This window comes from Dermacentor albipictus, chromosome 1, assembly GCF_038994185.2.
Source record: "Dermacentor albipictus isolate Rhodes 1998 colony chromosome 1, USDA_Dalb.pri_finalv2, whole genome shotgun sequence".
Taxonomy (NCBI): Eukaryota; Metazoa; Arthropoda; class Arachnida; order Ixodida; family Ixodidae; genus Dermacentor; species Dermacentor albipictus.
In genome coordinates, this window is record NC_091821.1 from 79,230,922 (window position 1) to 79,254,001 (window position 23,080).

The 23,080-nt window shown below is 45.1% G+C and overlaps 1 protein-coding gene across 3 annotated transcripts in view; it reads right to left on the minus strand.

The window, feature by feature from the left end:
* Positions 1 to 383: 383 nt before the first annotated feature.
* Positions 384 to 23,080, minus strand: part of Tsp26A (Tetraspanin 26A) — a 58,792-nt gene continuing 36,095 nt past the window's right edge. For 2 of the 3 annotated variants that reach the window (XM_065448074.1, XM_065448076.1), the window contains exons 6-9: positions 19,438 to 19,488; positions 17,478 to 17,594; positions 16,243 to 16,362; positions 384 to 4,029 (exon numbers count right to left, since the gene is read on the minus strand). In XM_065448074.1, coding sequence (XP_065304146.1) covers positions 3,961 to 4,029; positions 16,243 to 16,362; positions 17,478 to 17,594; positions 19,438 to 19,488 — 357 coding nt within the window. In that variant the 3' untranslated portion in view covers positions 384 to 3,960. The remainder of the gene's footprint in view (positions 4,030 to 16,242; positions 16,363 to 17,477; positions 17,595 to 19,437; positions 19,489 to 23,080) is intronic. The other variant, XM_065448075.1, reaches the window with a different exon arrangement.

Consider the following 23,080-nt stretch of genomic DNA (forward strand, 5'->3'; position numbering starts at 1 on the left):
AAGCAGAGGTCAACCAATTTGCCATTGCAGAGGTCTGCAATGGCAAATTAAAATGCAGGGCAGAATTGCCAACTTCAGGATGTCCATTCTATGTCTTCAGACTATCGCCTACAGTTCCATCAAGATATTGCAAAAAGACGGTCTTTCTACTTAAGGGTTAAGATGCTACAAAAAAAGTATCACATGCAAGACACCGGGATGAGGTAATCAGCCCATTATTGTCTCATATCAACTGCTGCAGGCAGCAGCAGCACCAAATGCTACTGCTGTTTGCATGAATGCATTCCTGTTGCTAACATGTAGCGATACACCAGATTATTTTTGCTGATTGACGACTGTTACAAACACACTTTATGCAGTCTCACTCAAAAAGCCATAAACACTTATTTCAAACTTCAAAGGACACTGTTTATTGTTGACAATCGTAAGTCGCATTTGTGGGTAATATATGATTCTACATGACTAGTGACAGTGCAGATGGCAGACATCCTTTGTCAACTTCCCATATAGAACTCTATTCACAAATAAATAGAGCAGGCATACAAACAAGATGAGTACACATTGTGTTTTATGTACACTGAGCACAGTTGCATGTGCAGGACGAAGTCTGCACAATTCAGAAAAACTTCACACAAGCAATCATAAAAAAAAGATTCAGAAAAAAAGGGGGGCACAAGAGCTCCCAAAATTCAAATAGATCAACTTCATCTACAGAGCTCCCAATCATTTTTCTAAGGAGCAATTTGATGCGAAGTGCTGTATATATATAATATATATATGTAATCTAAGATACACAATTGCTACTGTAGCCCCATGCGACTTGAAAAAGGGGCAAGTGGCCTAAAAAACCCCATTGCTGCACCCAGACTTCATACAGACGCCAACTAGAGTGCTAACTCTGCAGAACACCAGTGTATACACCTTCCAAGGCTGTAAGCCTGCAAATGAGTCACAAATATTAGCAGCTTTTGCCAACACTGCAATATAATCATTTAAGGCCTGATGCAGGTGCTCAGCTAAATACAGACTACATGAACCAAACACTGTCACACAGGACTGTCACAAACTGGCAAAACTGTACATTGAGACTGACATGCTGGAGTATACATCAAGTTCTCTTGATGTTACAATAAAGGTCACAAAGCTAGCTCACATCTACACCTATATGTATATCATACATATTCTTCCTTACTACCTAATATTGAGAGCTTAAGTCGGCAGTGATTAAAATGCTCTTTGTTATCTTGTTCTGCACAAGGATCATGTTTAAACTCTGAATATAAACATACATGATTTAAACCATTATTGTAAGTTTAATAAAAAACAAAACACCTTCAGCAAAACTTTCTTTAAGACAACCAGCAGTGGCAGAAAACTTCCAAGCAAGGAATTCAGACGACAATGCAAGGGAAAAAGCTTTGGTGATGCATTGCCTTGCAGGAAGAAACGACACGTCTGGTTGTGCACCACAGACTTTGCGCCAATTGGACCCTTACACAAATTGGAAAGTTAAAGAAACAGTCATTTTTGAGCAAAAACCACACCTGCCCACAGATGTTGAACTTGCCACAATAATGGGCAATGAACATGCAGCAGGATAACTTATGTGGACTGAGAACAAAGAATCAAAGGTGGGCACAACTAAGCAGACAAAGCTACAACTGGGTGATGCTAGCAACTTAAGTGAATGTGCAAAAAAATGAGGTGCAATAGTGCCCCCTAGCTTTTGCTTGCAGCAATATGTTCTGTCATAGGGACAGCTGCCCACAAAAACATACATCCAAGGGGGCAACTCATAGCCTAAAGCATACTTATGAAGTCACTGCTATAGAAAACAGAACGGGAATCAATGTCTCGCTGACATAAAATGAACACACCTGATACTAGTGCACATGACAGAACTTTAGCATACAAGCTGCTAGTCAAGAGACCCATAATGGTGACCTTAATGTGTTCAGGTCGTAAAGACAGACTGTCACATACAAAGCTACTCTAAAGAAAAAAATTTTTTTGAACAGTCTACATACAAAAATCCTTGGTGTTAAGGGAACACATTTGTTCGAATGGACGCAATGGAAGACATGTGCATCAAGATTTTCCTTCCATTCATATTATTGCAGGGTCAGTTGTAGTTTCTCTACAAAATGATAACAGGCGAGAACTTAAACGATGCCCAATTTCTATTGTGTAGTAGCAGTATCTGGCCACAATAGCGCAGCATAAAAACTGCGACCTCTTTGCCACATGTAAAATACTAGTGCACATTTCTTCACATGCAAAATATGAACACAACAGTCAGCCACTATAAAAGCCTGAGCTGAGTGCAAATACCTTAATGGCAGAACCCATACGTACACCTGTTGTAACACAGGTTCTGCCATCACACCTTGAAACAACCTGACAGTTACACTACAAGAATCCATAACATGTAAACCAGCATCATATCAGCAGTTGGCTGAAACACCCATGAGTATTTGAAAGTAAGCAAGCCCAGGCAAAAGCCTAAGGTGTCTTGAACTAATGACTTTCAGCATGTCTAAAGTGCAAGATATACATACATTACCACTTGTATCACTATTTAGAAATTCACAATGTATGAAGTACGACAGTCCTTCCACATACTGTGTAAGCATAGTGCTCACTGTCAACAGCAAAAAAATGATACCATGCCAGTGTAGTCGGAACAGCCACCAGTTTAAGATGTGCTGCCTTGTGTTAACACATCTGGAGAGCATGGTCATACCTTTTTCCCACACACACAAAAGATATATGGATGCAACACATGGCAATGTTAATATGTTCAAAATTTAGGGAGGTTTAAGCCTCCGCCTAGCTATCTAATGTCTTCACAAAGCAGCTGAAAGCCACAAAATTACAAGTAGACAGTGCGCCACTAACATGCAACACAACAAACTACAAAGAGTCCATGGAAACCACACTTTCATGAACACTGATTGAAACGAGATACTAAATTCACTGTCACTGTAAACCTCATGGCCATTTCCTGTGCCATCCATGTTCATTGTTCACTAATATATCCTCTAGGCCTGGTCAATTTCTCTTAAAGTATTGTAAAAGTGCTGGAATGTACATTGAAATTATAGATAGCCAGTGTATCTGCATTAAAATGACATGGCAGAAGAAGGTACTATTTCATGTCAAAAGCCCTTGAGAAGTATCAGACTGGGAAAGTTTGCCTTTTCCCGTTAGAATATTAAGCCTAAAATGACCTTCACGACTGTGAACAGAGAATAATCTCCATTAAACACACAAGTGAATTTGTCACACTGCTGTCTCAGACTTCAGAAAATGTGGAAGGAAATGTACCTGCCAGGCTTCACACCTTTTGGAATAGCTGTGAAAGACACCTTGTGACAGCTGCTGCATGATGAAATGGTGCATCTTGCGCTATTCCACATCAGTTCTTGCACCAAACAACAAGCAGTAGGAGGGTAGCATTCTTTCAGCCCCAACCACTAGAAAATTGAGATACAAAATTTACACACTATATGACAGTCTAGCAAACATGGAAAAATACACAAAGTTGCACAATGCAAGATGTGCTTGTCAAACCTCTTGTGCTCAAATGTCCAAGCCTCAAGACGTCCTTACTGCCTTGAGCTGACATTAACCTTACCCACCACTCAGTCCCACGATGCCAGTTTTTACAATCTTGTTGATGACAGTATGTCGAACACTGGTCAGTTGCAAGTTAAGATAGCATAGGAAAACAACACGCTTTGTTGCCACTAGCTTCCAGGAAGGTAATGTGCTTGGACTCTCAGAACAGGGTGATGAGAGCCACCTGGTGGTTGCGTCTGTGCTGTTGCTGCTCTTGCTGGCTGCTCCAGATGCTGTCAGCACTGGTGGCAGCAGCTGCAGATGTGGGGCCAGTCAGTGGCGCCACTCTGGGCCCTGAAACCTTCGGCTGGCTATCTTGGCCCAGGTGTGCAGCGGATGTCAGTGCCACTTCGCCTTCTGGGCGAAGATGTCTGCCCGTAAATTTTGGGCAAAACATATGCCCAGAATCTGCAGGTGAGGGGAGGGAAAGAAAGAAGCTCTTGATGGAAGTGACACCGCCTGTGACCTTGCACAAAACTTTAGAAACCATTTCAGGTTCTGTCAGACTGGTAGCCTAAGGTTTGTGCATTCTGGCCTTATCCTTCCTCTGGTTCTGTTACTGTTACTGATCCAAATGGCACTGACTTAGATATCAAGGCTGTGGCATTTTAAAATGAAGAGACTTACAGGCATAGCTGTCCAACATTTTTTAAAAACTATTTGTTGCAAAGGCTACTAATTTCAAACGTAAACTTCAAATATAACATTTACATTAAAAAATATATTAAGTTTCGTGCTTCGTGAAATCTCTACAAAGTAGTTTACATGTCAGAGTAAATTAGGGCATGAGCAAAAGCAAAGTGCAACATTCTGACTGAAGACTTAAATGATATGAGATATCATGAGATGACTACTTTTCCATTTTGTCTCGACCAAAGCGCATAAGCTGGTGCTTTAATAAAACATCAACAATGTATCAATCATTTTACACCAAAGCATTAAATCATTAACCTTTCTGTTTGGTCTGAAAATTGAAGTGCAGTTTCTTGAAGGAATATTGAGAAAACTTTTCTTTGTAAGTGTGTGTACATGTAATAGGAATAAGGAGTAGGAATAGGAACTTAAGCATAAATGCGGAGCCTCAGTTTCTCCACTGCATGACAAATAATTCGTATGTTATTGATTAATGCAACCAGCTCAAAATCAGTGCCTATCCCAGCATGATCTCGTGGGCCCTAAACGATGTCATGGTGACTTGGGTGATTACGTGGGATAACAGACCTCTGATCTGCCATATGACTTGCTGCAGTGGTCACCAAACTTAGTCTCACTTCGTGCTTCTTCGTATTTCACAGGATGCAAGAGATAAAGGAGCGAAGTTGCAGGGGCACTCCACCAGAGAACTGGCAGCAGAATGCTCTTATGCATGCCAAATGCTCATGTTGTACACTAAAAGCTCGTTAATTCACAGCTTGTTCATTCTAATTTTCGGATAATTGAAGCAGCAGTCCGTCCAACAATATATTGAAACCAATATATAACGCATCCCGCTAATGCACACTAAAATCCACACCACTACCGATAATTCGAACTCCGTGCCAGCGTGGATGGAGAGAGTGCTGGTGCACGGGAGCAGGTCAACGACGGTAGTGTAGCCACGCGGACCGCGCAGCTTTGCTTTTTCGTTCTGCAGCCTTTTGTTTAGGCCTGATTAAAGAGAGACGCGTTTGCGCCTGACCAAGCATGGCCAACGCCTCTTTTGCAGGTCAGTTCTCTCAAGACCAAGAAAAAACGTAGACACGGCGCTGCGTATTTCATATTTTTTTCTTTCTTTTTATGTTACCTTTGTTTTTTTCTTTCTTTTTATGGAGGCGATGTGGTTTCTCAACGCGGTGTTCTGCCGAGAAATGGCACTAGGTACTGTTTGAAACATGGCAGCCATGACGTTTATCGGTGCTCGAAGTACCAAAAAGCATAGGATTCGTGGCTGTTACTCAAAGGAAAGCATTGCTGTGATACGTGTTTGCACGCCACCTATATGTATAGTGGGACTCAGCAGTGTGCAGTTGGTGCTCCTATGAGAGTACCGCTGAGACCAACGTCGCAGCAGATTGTGGTGCGTTTTGCGAGTGCATTTTAGAGCGCAGCTCTTGTTCCTGCGGTGAGCATCGGCAGTGCTTCTCGTCCCCTACCTCCTTTTCTCCCGCTTTCTCCTCCCCTGTTGGTGCTGAGCCGTGTGCCCTCAAGAGCTGCAGATGATAACGCTAACGTTTCCTTTCTCAACATGAACCACTTCTCTCGGCGGTGCAAAGGCACGTCTATAGTCCAACGTTTTCGCCGTGCGTCACTTGTGGCCAGTCACACTACGACGCTTGCGCTGCGCCAGCCGAAATGCCATCGCGTCGTTGGCTGCTCTCTTCGGAACATGCGCACGACGATCTGCAACCCGCTCGCCGCTTTGGATGGCTGTCCCCAACTGTCGGCGAAGCGGCATGGCCACCTTTATTCTCCGTGCCATGCATTGTGGGTCGGCGCAGTTGGCGCGACAAACGTTGTGGGGTTCTCCTCCTCCGTGCTCTTGGGACAAAGGAACGACAACACAGTAGAGCAAACAATCACAAGGGCATTTATTGCACCTTTCATAGATCAATGCCTGCTAGCCGAGTTGCTATCCACAAAACATGCCGATGGGCGCGCGACAAATCTAGAAGTCCGACTCACCGCAACCGGATAGCGAGCGAATATGTTCGCCCCATGCTGGATCCCAATGCCTGGTCGTTCACGCGTACTGTCACGCGAACGATGCCGCATTCCAAGGCAGATGTGGGGTTCTCCTCCTCCGTGCTCGCAACCGGATAGCGAGCGAATATGTTCGCCCCATGCTGAATCCCAACGCCTGGTCGTTCGCGCGTACTGTCACGCGAACGGTGGCATTCCAAGGCGGCCACGCGAGATGGTCTCGCAGATGCATGGATCAGCGCACGCGCGGCACGGGACATCCAGACCGCTTGCTGTCCCGAACCAAAGAGAGCCTGTTCTCCCCTGCGCCCCCAAGTAACACTGCCGTGAGGCGGCGTTAGCAGCGCAACACTCATGCCATCTCTCGCACTGCTCCCCAACCACATCGACCGCCGCGGACATCACACAGGCTACGTGGCGAAGCCGCGTTACAGGAGACGCACTATGCGGAAAAAACATCAGGGGACGCATGAGAGTCGCGCATCCCCACAGCCCCCCAACCTTAAATCACTTCTTATTCCGGCGAAACATGTGACACGGTCTAACATCAACCCGTGCTTCGCGAACAAGATAGTACATGCAACAGTGGCCGCACTGAGGAAATGTACACACGCTGTCCATAGCATGCGAGTCGACATTGTCCTTGGGTGCACCGCTGGCGTCCGCCGGTCACAGCAGCAGCTTTGCAGACTCAACGGCACGATTCCAGGCCAGGACTCTGGAAACGACGACGCAGTAGTAGGTACGATCAAGCGTCGCTCGCGCCAACGCGCCCTACTCGCAAGAGCCGCCGCAGCTGTCGGTGACCGCCGGCTCTTTTCTCCGTCGCCGAGGGTTGCGAGCTGGATACAGGCAGTCGCCGAAGTTGCCCCGAACTGGTCACAGCATCACCATCGCCCGGGGTGGCTCGATCGTAGTCCGGGGCAGCAGCGCAGACGATGTGCAGGTGACGGCAAACCAGGGGTGACTCCAATCACGCTGCGTACACTCTACACACTCGGAAAACACTAAAGTAGTGCAAGAGAGACGAATTCTGCATGCACATCGCCCACGTGGTACGATGTTCGACTCGGCTAGCAAAAGATCGGGCAGCGACTCAGATGCTAATTTCACGTGAACGAAGCTCGCTTCCTTGAGTCGAGCGAGTAATTTCAATTCGTGCGAGGATAAATAGAATGCGGGAAGCAAATTGCAACACCTCAACACCACGGTCCACCAGGTTGTGTCCCTCCATGTGCGACAGGCAGCTTCGTAAAGCTCTAGGCCTAAAGCGTCGCGACCCTAACAACCAGCATCCAAAAAAAACAACACCCAAAATGGGCGCAAAACAGGCAGCTGCGAGGAGACGTCAGCTCTGTTAGGTGGTTCTACTCCGCTCGGCGCACACAGCATCCGTGTTGACGGCGCCCACAGTCCCAGACGGTGTCGGAGCGCCCGGTGCCAGGCCGCAATACCAGTCAGCCCGTAGTGGCACCCGTGGCCCGTGGCCACCCGGCTTCCAGAGCCGCGACTTCATCAGAGTCAAAGAGATAGAAGCTATTTACATGAGAAATTCGGACCACCCACGAGGCTTCCGTACTCACTCGCTTCAGGCTTGCCAATGCTCCGCGGGCGCTGAGCCTCGCTCTCCCAGGATGCAGACCACGTGGCTCTCGTACCGACGAACGTCATTTATAAAACACTTGCGAAAAGGCTTAGCATGTTGACATGTTCAAACACACTACAGCCACCGTCGCCTCGCTCAAGAAAGCACGCCGCCAACGCTAGCGATCAAAATCCACGCTAGCCCTACGCTTTGGTTTAAACAAAGGTCTCGAACGAAGCAAAACTGTTAAAAACTATCGTCCAATGCCCTAAGAGCCCCACGTTGGGCGCCAGATGTGGGGTTCTCCTCCGTGCTCTTGGGACAAAGGAACGACAACACAGTAGAGCAAACAATCACAAGGGCATTTATTGCACCTTTCATAGATCAATGCCTGCTAGCGGAGTTGCTATCCACAAAGCATGCCAATGGGCGCGCGACAAATCTAGAAGTCCGACTCACCGCGATCGAATAGCGAGCGAATATGTTCGCCCCATGCTGGATCCCAACGCCTGGTTGTTCGCGCGTACTGTCACGCGAACAGTGGCACATTCCAAGGCAGATGTGGGGTTCTCCTCCTCCGTGCTCGCGACCGGATAGCGAGCGAATATGTTCGCCCCATGCTGGATCCCAACGCCTGGTCGTTCACGCGTAATGTCACGCAAACGGTGGCACATTCCAAGGCGGCCACGCGAGACGGTCTCGCAGAAGCATGGATCAGCGCACGTGCGGCACGGGACGTCCAGACCGCTTGCTGTCCCGAACCAAAAAGAGCCTGTTCTCCCCTGCGCACCCAAGTAACCCTGCCGTGAGGCGGCGTTAGCAGCGCAACACTCGCGCCATCTCTCACACTGCTCCCCAACCAGGCACGTACCCAGGGGGGGGCCCGGGGGGGCCCGGGCCCCCCCCGAAATCAAGTGGCATACCCCCCCCCTCCCCACCCACGCCACCACTCCTCACACATTCCTAAAGCGCCGCCAGATTAATGTTGAGACTTGGCAGCTATTCATCGGTCAGCCTTATGCTGCCTTTTTCACTCCTTTTAGATGGCGGTAGTTATCGGCATCTCTTGTAATGTGAAGGACAGTTTTCTCACAGATTCCGCACCCGCGCGATTAACTCGAGATACGTTCAGTTGTCACCATCTATTCAACCGTCACGCGCATAATTGTTGCTTTTGTTAGTTCAACCTTCTTTGTTTAGGCTGATCCTGGGACCAGCAGAGGGATGCGGCTGTTACTCAGCTGGTCTGTACTCTCATGGAACGAGTTGCGGCCGGAGAAAACACCAATTGCGTTTAACTTTTCCCTTTGCTTCATTATTTCCTTGAGTTACGGCTCGCCACTACGCTGGCAGATGCCCGGAACCATATACACGTGATATGGGTTAGATAAGGTGGGAAATAAAATAATGTGAAAGAGCGTCCATCATGGAACCCTGCAATAACCCTTAAACCCATAAGCAAGATGACTGTTGCCCGTTACCTCGTCTGTTTTTCCCTAATTGTATAGCACTTTTCTTGCAATATTGGCAACTGGAAACAAAAATCGCAAGGAGTTGAGAAATTAAGCGATCTACTAAGGGAGAGAGCCAACGCTACAACCAGAAATGTTGACCGTTGTTTATGACAATATTTATGGATCAACATCTTTTTATTTGAAAAGGAAGTAGAGGAAACGCCGCCGGAAGTGGAGAATAATTGCTTGCTTTGAATGACGCTTCTACAGTTATCGGTCGAACCGCCTCACGTAGCCACTTCTCTGATGTGCTTATGTGGATGTTTTTCTAACCTTTCTCGGTGAGCGCAGTACGTCTATAATCGCAGAGTCCTGCGCTCTATGCGGTTGTATGGGACTGGCGGCCGCACACCGTTACGCAATTCGCGGAACTGTCAAAACTGAAAAACAAGGCGAAAATAACTGATATTCGAAACTATAAGATGAGAAAGACTGAAGAAGCCGTAAAAAAATGAACGCAGCCTGAAATCAGTAAAATAGAAACCTGGCATAGGAGAAACCATGATGTATGCACTAAAAGATAAGAAGGATAATATCATAAGCAATCTCGAAGATACAGTAAAAGCAGCGGAAAAATTCTAAGCTGGCCTGTATACAGTACCCAGAGGAGTCACGATACCTCACTTAGAAACAGTAATGAACAGGATACAGAAACTCTCCTATAACTAGCGATGAGGTCAGAAGGGCCCTGCAAGACATGAAACGATGAAGAGCGGGAGGAGAAGGTGGAATAACAATCCATTTAATCGAAGATGGAGGAGACATAATGCTTGGAAAACTGGCGGCTCTTTATACAAAGTGTATATCGATTGCAAGGGTCCCAGAAAACTGGAAGAATGCAGACATTATACTAATCCACAAAAAAGGGGACGTTAAAGAATTGAAAAATTATAGGACCATTAGTTTGCTCCCAGTATTATATAAGATATTTGCCAAAATAATCGCCTATAGAATAAGGGCAACGCTGGATTTTGTCAATCAAGCGAACAGGCTGGCTTCAGGAAGAGATACCATACAATGGATCACATCCATGTCATCAATCAGGTTATCGCGAAATCTGCAGAGTGCAATAAGCCTCTCTATGTGGCTTATATAGATTACGAAAATGCATTTGATTCAGTAGAGATACCAGCAGTCTAGAGGCACTACGTAATCAAGGACAACAGAACGCTTACGTAAATAGCTTGAAAAATATTGCTTTGTTTGTTTGAACGAGGTGCGTGGGCGCCATCACTCCAGAAAAGAGGAGGAAGAACGAACTGGGCTCGCGCTGTGAATCTAAACGGTCAGCGCTGTAACCATTGTTGTAAATATAATCTGTAAATAGTTTCTCGCCTTACTGACTCGTCCTTCGCGTAAGAATATATACAGAGGTTCTACAGCTGCCTTAATTCTACACAAGAAAAGCAGGGAGATACCTATAGAGAAATGGGTCAAACAGGGAGACACAATTTCTCCAAAGCTATTCACAACGTGCTTAGAAGAATTCAATCTATTAAACTGGGAAGGCTTAGGAGTAAAGATCGACGGCAAATATCTCAGCAACCTTCGGTTTGCCGATGACATTGTTCTATTCAACAACAATGCAGACGAGTTACGACAAATGATTGGAGACCTTAAATGAGAGAGTGTAAGAGTGGGGTTGAATATAATATGCAGAAGATGACGATAATGATAAATTGCCGGGCAAAGGAACAAGAGATCAGGATCGCCAGTCGGCCCCTAGAGACTGTGAAGGAGCACGTTTACCTAGGTCAATTAATCACAGGGAACCCTGATCATGAGAAGGAAATTCACAGAAGAATAAAAATAGGTTGGATCGCATACGGCAGACATTGCCAGCTCCTGACTGGAAGCTTACCATTATTATTGAAAAGTAAGGTGTGCAATCAGTACATTTTGCCAGTGCTGACATATGGGGCAGAGACTTGAGAATGAGTTAAGGACCGCGCAAAGAGCGATCGAACGAAGATTGCTAGGCATAACGTTGAGAGAGAAAGAGAGCCGTTTGGATCAGAGAGCGAACGGGTATAGACGATATTCTAACTGACATCAAGAGGAAAAAAATGTAGCTGGGCAGGTCATGTAATGCGCCGGTTAGATAACCGTTGGACCATTAGGGTTACAGAATGGGTACCAAGAGAAGGAAAACGCAATCGAGGACGACAAAAAACTAGGTGGAGCGATGAAGTTAGGAAATTCGCGGGCGCTAGTTGGAATCGGTTGGCGCAGGACAGGGGTAAATGGAGATCGCAGGGGGAGGCCTTCGTCCTGCAGAGGACATAAAACAGGATGATGATGATGATGCTGACAATGATGATGATGGTGATGATGATGATGATGGAGGTAGTGGGCCCCCCCCGAAAAAAAATCCTGGGTACGTGCCTGTCCCAAACCACATCGACCGCCACGGACATCACACAGGCTACGCGGCGAAGCCGCATTACAGGAGACGCACTATGCGGGAAGAACATCAGGGGACGCGCGAGAGTCGCGCATCCCCACAACATGCAGATGGAGCAAGAGCCATATCGACGTCAGGCACGTCGCACCGCATTGGCTGCGGCTAAGCATGCACGCTCACACTACGTTGGATTTTAAGGACGCCTTAACCGAGCGATATTTTCTGACTTTCATTAGTTTGAATTTTGTATCATTCGGATTTTTGCAGCCTCCCTGCGGAATTTGAATTAATGAGCTTTTACTGTAGGCTGCATACAGCAATTCATGCATTAGAACTGGAGAAGCAAAGCAGCGCCACCATGGTAAAAATGTAAATTTTTGAATGCTTATGGTACAAGCATGTTCTCATTTATGATTGTAGACTAACAAGAGAGTACACGTTTCGTTTCCTCACTGGAACATATGGCACTAGCACAAGCTTTATGCTAATGTAATCAGCACATATTATGCAAAGAACGCTCAAAGTGTGATCCGACCCTTTCATAGCTTGTGTTGTCTGAAGCTCCTGCAATTCTTTGACAATGCCTAGCTTTTATAAAGACCCCTACACAACAGTCCATCGAAAAGCATGGCACAATGCTAAACATTTTTTGCTCTCATCATTCACCTTGTTGCTCAATAGCTCTCAGAACTAACTTCAGCTAGCTGTGCAAGCTGCCATAGTGACTTGTGCCACTTCAAAGTTACATCTGTCTTACATCCAAGCACTGTACTGTTCAAAGCAATACAATGACACCTCATTACTGCAAAGTTACTAAGTCGAACCCACTTATAACAATATTCAGGCACCCTGAAAATTCCACTGTTATAACCGAGAATTGTTATAACCAGGTTGCACAAAAAAACTCAAAATGGAGGATAGCAGAACTGTTGTGAGAAACCTATAGTGACAGGGAGGCCAGATCCCCTCCCTACCACCTTCTTCCACCTGGCTGCCGATTCCGCTTACTCGTTTAACTGTAACTCAGCTTCCCGAGCACTCAGATTGCGTGTAACAAGCCCCAGCTGCCGGCATTAAAAAATGGCACTGCTAAAACTGCAAAGCAAGGTCATGGGTGGCAAGTGACATGCCAACTCCGCCGAGGCATCGCTTTGGTGGCTTGAAAAGGGGCCTATTAGAAAAATGCGAGCAGGTTGCCGCAGCAGCAGCGTTTCTGCTTGAGAAATCCAGCAGAAACACTGGGGCAAGATTGGCACAAGCATCTCGCCATGCTGGCTTGCACGAGAAAACCCCACATCCGTTAGCTTTTCTTGCTTAACGCGAAACTTGCAAACGTCTTTCTCCAAGGAATCCAGGTGCTCTGCGTAGGGCAGTGGAAGGTCCCTCGTGAAAACGAAGCCCCCAGGGGGACTGCATCAACCCCAGGGCCTCCTGCGAGGACATCACTGAGGCAGCCTGCCCTACGGAGCCATTGCTGCCATCGTAACCATCAGTGCCACTGTTGCTATCCGATGCAAGCATGTTCGTGACGATCACCTGATCGGTTAGAAGCAGTTCATTTCCAAATCTATAGCAGCGCGCTTTCTTTTCACCGTAAACATTGTGCATTGCCAATGACCAGTGGGCGTATCAGTGGGGATATGTGTCCAGGAACGACTTCAACGAAAACAACAAAGACTAGCACGAGCAGCTTAATCCGTTGGCAGAACTGCACAGTGTGCGCAGTATGAGGGGCCAGCGAGCAATCTGGGAGCAGCGCCAAGCAATGGTCCAGCACTGTCAGTAAAGTTGGCGCGGTCAATTCATGTTTCAGAGGGTGGCATGGCGTAAAGCTGTGTGCACAGCCCATTAGTGTTTGGAGCGATGGAAGCACAACAGGACAGATACGCACAAGGCTGGTGAAGCAGAGAAGGTGGGAAAACCATGTTAGCAGTTTTCAATTCCTCTTTCTTTTCAAGGATTTCACATTCCATTACCTTTACGCACAGACACTCAGTAGCCAGACCTCATCGTTATAACCAATAATGCAGCATGGGGGCAGTGTAGTAAGCCATAGAAAACATACAGAAGTTGACGGTGCAGCTGCTTCTCATTGTTATAACTGAAATACAGTTGCCGATGGATTTTTTGAAGTTGATGGATATTCCGGACTTCATAAATGCACCGTCAGGGTTCCCACAGAGCTAATGCATTTTTGTGAATGATTTGTCGGACAAATTTAGGCCCCAAAGTTCAGATTTTTCAGACTAAATCAGTCGTTCCGAGCCACGCTACCCGATCTTTAGGGCCGCCATGTTGGATTTCCGCTGGCTTGGCTTCCAGTGGCCAGCTCTACAGCCTTCAAGATTGGAATGTGTGTGCTTTCAATAGAAAGCACGCGACATTCTCTAGTCTCAGAGGCCATGGCCACTCTTATTTGGCTGACAAAACGCTTTAAGGGCTGGCATCTTTTCTTGTTTATTTCTTTTTCAGTCAGCACCATCGTCATAATCACTTAATGCAGGATCCATTATTTATTTTTAAAGTGTTGGTTGCTATTTGCACGTGGTGTGTCCACAGAGCAGGTGTGTCTCAGAGACTGTCGCATCTTTGTGTGTGTTCGTACGGCTTCGCATTTGTGTGATCGGCACCACCTTGTGAGCTTTCGCAAGAGCGAAGTGGTGCGAAGGAACGTGGCTCATTTCTTCATTTCCATGATGATCTCTGGCAAGGGAGACTGCAGATATCCAATGCGGTGACGTTCTTGTCAAACTGTATATGGAGACATCACTCTTGTGCAAATCCAAGCAAAATTGATCGCCTCCAAACACAGGATGAGGCAGGTCATTATTAGAGATTGTTTAAGCCGTTCTAAGCCTAACAAATTCAATTTTTTTGGCTGAACGAGTTTTTAAACTTCGATGTTGCAGACTATTTTTTGGTCCCCGTAAGGTGCGGAAAATTGGTCGGCGACTGTATTCCCAAAGCCAACATCGTTATAAGTGGGTTTGACTGTATTAAATTTGCATAAGAAACATTTGGAAAATCCTCAGCCAATAGCTTATCATTCCATAATGTTAATATATTTCAGTACTTCAAAATAAAATATTTCAATATTTTGAGCAAAAGTTTAATTGTGTATGTTTAGTGGCACCTCAATATAACAAATTTGCAACCCCAAATGCATCTACTACTTGCATGAGACAGTGAATCATTACGCATGCAACTAGTATTATTGTCACCAGATATCCAGGCATGGCTGCAATTCCAATCCACACCAGCCCTGTTGCTCGCTGTTATACAGCAACTGTGAATTTAATTTGAAACGTTACTTAAAAAAATGTTTTTTGGCAATCCCATTATATTCACTATATCAGGGTTTCACTGTATGTGGTGCAGGTAGCAAGAAACATTTATGTCAGCTTAAAGACAAATACGCACGCTTAAAAAATCTATGTCGATATGAAAACATAAATTCAGAAATATGTTTCTATACAAGCAAAGAAATGTATTGCACCCGTCATACAGTATAACCCCACTGATTCGTTTTTCAAGGAACTGCAGGAACAGAATGTAACAGGTGGGAAAACGTGACAGTGAGGAAGGTTGAAAAATGCCATAGCAATGCGGGTAACAGTGCTGAAAAACTGCCAATACAGTTATTAGATGTCCCAGTGCTCGTAAAGTGACCGGGGATGGCACATGTAAGCATGCATACCAATTAAGGAAAAACACAGGGAATACAGGATGGAAATTCAAGACGATAAGGAAAATGAGAACCTTGTTCTCATTTTGCTCATCATCATGAGTAATTAAGGCACACGTACGATGTTTTGTGACAGTGGCCTCTTTCAACTCAATATGCTTCACCGAAATATTTTGTGTATGCTTCATTGCATAACAGCCCTATTGCAGAGAAGCTGCCTAAAGCAAAACTGGCAATTATGCAATGTATATAATAACTCTTGCCAGCTTGTAGCCCTGCACTCAGCAGATTTGGCCCAGTGTGTGTGGTTCCTGGTAGGTTTTAACCAATGCACACTCCTTCGGGTGCTTCGCCAATTGCTCTGTGCACACTTTCTCGTGATATGCTTGTGCAGCACCTGGCTTGTGCAACTTCGGTTGCATATTGCAAAGTTTGGTCACATGTTGCAACATACCAGATGGCTGCATCAGTAAATTTATGTGAGTGCCGCACTCAACCATAAGGTAAGATGCAGGAACACTACAGAATGGCGATGTACCAAAGTGGAACATAATACATGGGAGTCAATTGGATTTAGGTTGGGACCACGAAAATGCAAATGATACGAATGTATCAGCGGGGTTCCACTGTAGTAGTGGCTACAAGATATTAAAAAAATATTCTTAATATGACCAGAAAGACACAAGGGACACTAAATAAAGTAAATCCAGGAACAAGACTTCAAGTTTTAATAGAAGCCACGTGGCCCACTGACCTGAGCAAAGGCAACAACTAAGAGTGCTCCCGACAAGGGAACCAGGTTCACCTCTAACCACTCTTCCCCAACCTGCAGGCAGCCTCGCTCATAAATGAGTCGCGAACGCTGGGACTTGTCCTAAAAGAGCCATGATTAGTGATAGCTTGTCAATACTTCCTGCAGCGTTCAATCAATACTACAGCTGCCATATGTAAGTCTACCTGCCACCGTGAGCTTCAAGCATCCATCCCCGAACAGCAGCTTTCATTAAGGGGGTCATCTTGTTAGGGCCTGCAATCCTCATTACACAGTCTTCTGGACAAACACCACCACCACAACCAACAGGGTAACATATGAGGCAGGCATGTTTCCATGGGATCACAAGCCCTTTCAATTCCATCATCTCCAAATGGAATGCTGGGTGGAAAGTGCATTTGGACAGTTAGTATACTTAAACACAGGCAGTATATTTGAGGCAAGGCCCAAATTTCATCCTCGAACTGAGCACCTACAGCAAATACAAATGTTGACCTGTGTGACGACTTATTTACAAAGTTCACAAGTTACAGGAATTGGTAATAATCTTCACTATTAACAAACTACCTCACCATTAGTTGCTGCCTCTGGGGCAAGAGATGGAAGTGTCAACAATCTAAAGAGAAAGGCAACAAGCTGGCACATCAACATGACAAGTATACAAAAATTCGTTACTGACAAAAATAGGTTCTACAAGCAGGTAAGGCTGCTTATGAAGAAGCAAGTCAGAAGTCACCTGATGCACGGATTTATGATAAAGGCTATGACTCCAGGGCACTATCCACAACTTCCACAGCTAACAAAAACTTGAACTTGAGAATTCTATAGATACTAGCCATGGAGACTAGTTGCACCCAGCAAAAGCAGAGAGCAATTTTTTAGCAGTGTCATTATTGCAAAAGGAAGCTGAGTTGCAGAAGTCTTGTTGTCGAGACTGCGGAGGCACAACTGCTGTCCCCCATGTCAAGCTCTTCCTACATACTTTTTTGTGTGTGAAACCATGCCCTCACTACTAATTAGTTCTAAATTATCAGTATTATGCATCACAGCCAATGATATATATATATATATATATATATATATATATATATGTAGGTAAGTGAACTAGGCTTCTTAATCATGGCTTCAGAAGGCCTGATAATGCTGGCATGGCTGAGAAATGCCAGTGAGCTGTTGGTGAGGCTATCATATCACTGAAAAGGGTTTTTCGTGAGTACCTGCAGCACAGCCAATCCCACGGCCACCCCTGCCACTGGCACCAGGTTAGCTTCGATCCACTCCTCCCCAGCTCGCAGGCAACCTTTCTCATAGATCACGTGAGACTTGTCCCGTTGCTGCCAACCAAGTGCACGCCACTGTTAGTCGCACCTTCCATCCACCATCGTTATTCACCCCACTAAAAAAACACAGCCAAACATGCCACTTGCACACAGAATACACAAGAATCAACAAACATGCTGAAACACTCCAAATAAAACAAAGCTGCCACAAATTTCCACAACATGGTTATTACAAAATACATTACGGATGAGTCTATAAATGCTGCTTGTGGGAACAAATGAAATGGGTCACATGATACACACAATTCTACCTGAATGCAGGAAGTGGCAGCAATGCTCCAAGAAACTTGAAACATGAAACCTCATGCACATCTCTAATTACATCATCACAGTGACATTTCCGACTTTGCCGAGGCCACTATTTCAAAAAACACATTTGTTTGTAAATGTGAACTAAAGATACTGAAGCTTCAAACATAACTCTTAGAATCCCTTACTGCAACTTATTTACCAAGATTAGACACACAAGCTCTTTATCGAATCATAATTTTTGTGACTCTCAGTAGGAAAATATTTCTAACCTTGTTCAGATAATTACTGGTGGGCCATTTAATGTAAATTCTAAAATGGAGTGCACAATTTTGGCTACTAAGGAGGAAAATGTGCACTGAAAAACAGATATAATACACAAAGATAATTGTGTAGTTGGCATGCTCAAAGAACGAGAAGCCACAGAGTTGTAACAACATGCAAATCCTCCTGCAGTTGAAACAACCAGCAGAAACAGTCTTGAGAGAAGTGCTTCCCAAACTGCATTTCCTTTATCAAGAGCATTCATGCTAGCTTAGCTTCCCTGGTCGTGGCATTGGTAAAAAAGTAAGGGTGTGTGAATATCAAAACTTTCTAATATCGAATCAAACATTGAATGCACATGCTAATTAGCGTGTGCATTCTAATATTTGCCGTAGCTTGCATTTATTAGCAATTTGAGTTAATTCGTAATTTTGGAACATTGCAGTTACACTGTAAATGTTAAAAATCTGGACTGGTAAACCGTTACCTAAAACATTGTGTACTTGGCTCATGTTAACTTGGAAAATTTAGTAATTCCCACCAGCTGTCCTTGCCAGCCTGTGCCTTATTATACCGCATCAAGTGCACATAAAATCAGAGGCTTTTCACCCTGCGCCAGTCATCACTCATCACACTTGTTGTCAAGCAATAAGCTCATAATTGGGGATGACACTGCAAAAAAAAAATAAAAATACATGCACCCTCACTATCCGCAAACCCATGCTCCTTGCTACTGAGATGGTGACTTTCCTGCAAAGTTTTGACGTTTAATGGCAAAGTGTGCTTTACCAGAACGAAATCGTCGCAAAATTCAGCACAAAATCGCCCTAATATTCTTAGATTAGATAGCAACAAATGCTAAGAACCGTGTTTGCTCTCATACAGCCAGCAATATATTCGACTTGATACGAATATTCATATCGCACTAAATATTCAAACATTTTAAATATCTATTTTTCGAATATTTGCACACCCCAGAAAAAGTAGAGGCTGCTGCTTGACATGCAGCTGAATCAGAGCAGCGTTTCCACATTTTCACCATCACTTTGAGAAGCTGTACTTTAATATGCTCGCACTAGTCATTAAGAACAGTTACTGAACTGAATGCCATTTTCTTTTTGTGGTGCTTTTGAGCCCAGGTCAACTCGCTGCAATTGTTAGAATTTCACCAGGCATTGTGCATAAATACTCATGACCTGATGGTAGAGACTGACATTCTGTTATAGTTAGTCACAGGATTTCAGTGTTTGGGAAGCACTGGCTTAAGGACATAATTTCTGTTGGTGAATTTATACCGAAAGAGCAAAAAGAATACTTGACTTACATACTCAGCCTTGCGTACATCATAGCCACATTGTTTGTTCTTTATGAGCTCCTGGAATTCAAACATTTCACATTTCAAAACTTCAACTGATATTTTACAGCAAACATTACACAGCATATTCATAATCTAAATCAACAGCCACTAATACCTCGCGCTGCGTTTCACTGATGAAAGCACCCACACAGTTCAAACAGCTTTAGAAACAGCAGCATTCAACATGAAGTGTTCCTTACATGACAAACAAGAATAGGAAACTTTGGCATCATGACGAGTACCGTAAAAACCGGACTATAGGTCGGACCGGAATATAGGTTGATCTCCTAACTAACAAATTGCAAAAAATGAAAAAAATCTTTTTCATGGCAAAAGTACCGAAAGACACCCTTACCTTGAAACAAATGCGACTCATGCACAACAGTGACAGTATTTATTTAAATGCTGCTCGCATGTGCACCCGGCCAATTTTTAACAGTATCGCGCGACCATCGACCTGCGTGCTTGTCAGCACCTTATTAACGGCGCTGAGCGGCGAAACAAACGAGATACGCGCATGTGTACACATGCGTTTACTTTCGCTATTTCGCCGCTCTGTGCTGTGATAAGGTGCTGACAAACACGCGGGTCGATAGTCGCGCGATACTGTTAAAAATTGGCCGGGTGTACAGTACACAGAAGGGCACGAAGTGCGCAAGCGCTACTCCGAATCAGAGCAACACCTTTGATCAGAGTCGACCAAACTAGAGTCGGATGATGAGTGCTTGTCGCTGCCCAGTCCAGAGGCGTGCGTGATCTCTACCGTTTTCAAACGTATGCATTTGGCAGTCACAGGCAGCGATCTTACACGCAGCTCTCGGACGAACTCCGCAACCTTGTCTTCCAGTTCTGCGGTCCGCCCACAGAATGACATTTTCTGTTGGTTTGCTGCTTCTGCCTCCGCCAGTACCGAATGCTCTTTTCGGATACTCCAAATTCGTGCTGTGCCGCGAGGTTGCCGTGGGCTTCCACGCACTCAATCGCCTTTTTCTTGAAGGCGACGGTGAATTGCCGTCGGCTTCCGCTCATTTTGAAACAAAATGTTAAAAAGCAACCTTTAACCAATATAACTTTTTGACAATTTAAACGCAAATTGGCGGTGCCACAATGTTGCCATGCCACGCTACTGCTAATGGCAATGGCGAAGGCGGCTCTTTACTTCATCCACCCATTGTTGCAAGACTTCCGTAGTTTTTCCGCCAATGTCCGGTATATAAGACGAGGGTCGACTTTTTGCAATGGTTTTTTGAAAAAAAGTGACTTATATTCCAGTTTTTACGGTACCTTTAAAGACAAGGCGAAAATCCAGTAGAGGCTCCTCCCACAAAAAGGTGCTAAACCTGCCTGCTATTCAGCTATGACCTTAGAAAACAGTTTCCTTATGGATTTTTCGTGTGGAGAAGAGATGCCCCAATTGTCAGGATCAGCGCACATACCATGGTTGCACACACTACATGCATGAACAGGTAAGAACAGGTGTGAGGATGAGAAAAAAATTTTGCTCTCGCTAGGAATCGAACCCGGGCCTCCGGGGTGAGGAATGAGCCCGCTTTTCCAATATCGCAGCGGCTCCCCGAGGATGAGGAAGACAGCTCGCAGCATAAGCAGGCAACATTGAAATTCAGAAGACTTTGAAGAGGAGACCAAATAAAAAGCTTCCTCAAAAGGAACCTGTATACATGCTGGTATGTGTATACAGGAGAGTTGACAGTTGGGCTAGTTGGTCGTCCATATTTGAAGCAGTAGCTTAGCGCAAATAAAACCACAAACACAAGGAAGACAGACAAGGACAAGCGCTACTCATAACTGTTTAATGGAAAGGAAGGATGGTGCATATATATATATCCTCTTGTCACGCATGCGCCTACCAAACAGAAGTGAAGCCGGTACATGCACATCAAAGGCGGTCACGCAAGAAGTTCTATCCTATCAACCGCGAGCCATGAAGCAATTGTTGCCGTACGATTCCGCACACTCTAAAGTGGTGAAGCGAGCAGTTGGTAATCTTTGCTTGGAATCGGCTTTGCGGAAATCGTGCGCACACCAAATGCGGTCTAGTTTTACAAACCAAGTTGGACGCCTTTTGGCTGCTGGTTTCCCTTTGACGGTCGTCAATGCTATAGTAGAGTCTCTTCTGCAAAAAGTAAAGCTTGGAGCACGAAGGGCGAGCGCAGAAGTTGAACGACAGAAGGTAAGACCAGAGGTTATTCCCTATGTACACAAGGTGTCACACAACCTTAAAAAGGTCGCTAACCGTCATGGTATCCCTCTGGTTTTCTCTGCGCCCAACAAGCTTTCGAAGCTGTGTTCTCAAGTTTGCCGCAAGAGCAGGCGGGGCTGCCGCACGAGGCATGAGAAGCCCTTTGTTGAATGCTCCAGAGGGGTTGTTTATGCAATTCCCTTGCACCCTTGTGGGCAGCTCTACATTGGTCAAACTGAGCGTTGTGTGAATGACCGTTTAAGGGAACATGCGCAAAAACTAAAGAAAAAAGAGGATAAGGGCGCACATTTGGTGGCTCATGTTACCGCGTGTGGTTGCGACGCTCGATTTTCAGAGACAACCATTCTTGGCAGGAGCGGCAACACGTCTTCCAGGCTCGCTCTTGAGGGCTTCTTTATCAAGAAGAATAGAGATAGATGTGTGAGTGAGCCTTCTATCACATTACTGGATGCCGAATTTAACTTCTTGCGCGACCGCCTTTGATGTGCATGTACCGGCTTCACTTCTGTTTGGTAGGCGCATGCGTGACAAGAGGATATATATATATATGCACCATCCTTCCTTTCCATTAAACAGTTGCGAGTAGCGCTTGTCCTTGTCTGTCTTCCTTGTGTTTGTGGTTTTATTTGCGCTAAGCTACTGCTTCAAATATGTGTATACAGGTTCCCTTCAAAGCATATTTGTCATAGTGTTGTTGACTTGGCATTACCTACGATTTCTATCAGCGTTTCTCTTTGTAAACAGTTTAATACAAATGTTCTTAGAATGGTAATATAGATTACACCATATAATGCAGCAGAACTGTGACAACAACAAGGTGGCAGGTGTGCCACTGGTCTGGTCTCGAAGATCACATGCCAATGAAACCTTTGCTTCAGTTAAAACCATAAGGGATGCAAGAATACTGAGGATGAGGATGAATGCCCATCTCGAAGAGGAACAACATTTGTTTCCATGCTGTTACCACAAGCTCTGATAGAGCTATAATCCTGCTCACCTACAACACTTGCAAGCCAATTTTGGTGTCCTGGAAACTTCTTGAGATATGCACTAAAAGGACATAAAGTAGGTCAAAAGATTTGTTTTTAAAATGCTTTGTTTTACTGGGGAGGTTTACCATATTTACTTAAATCGAATGTACAGTTATTTTCAAATAAAATGGATCCGGAAATTGCTTGTGTGTTAGAATTGAGTACGGCCCTAAATCTGCGTTACCATATCACCATCGGCATTTCAAAATGGCCATCTCATAAACACTTCGAGCCGAGCTGCCGCAGCTTCCTCTATGTGCTGTAGTGCGTGTGCAGTAAGATTCGGGGGTTGCGGCCTCGGAGTCTGGCGTCATGCAGAGGGTCGCTCTTTAGCTTACGTCGCTGGTGCGTCTCGTAA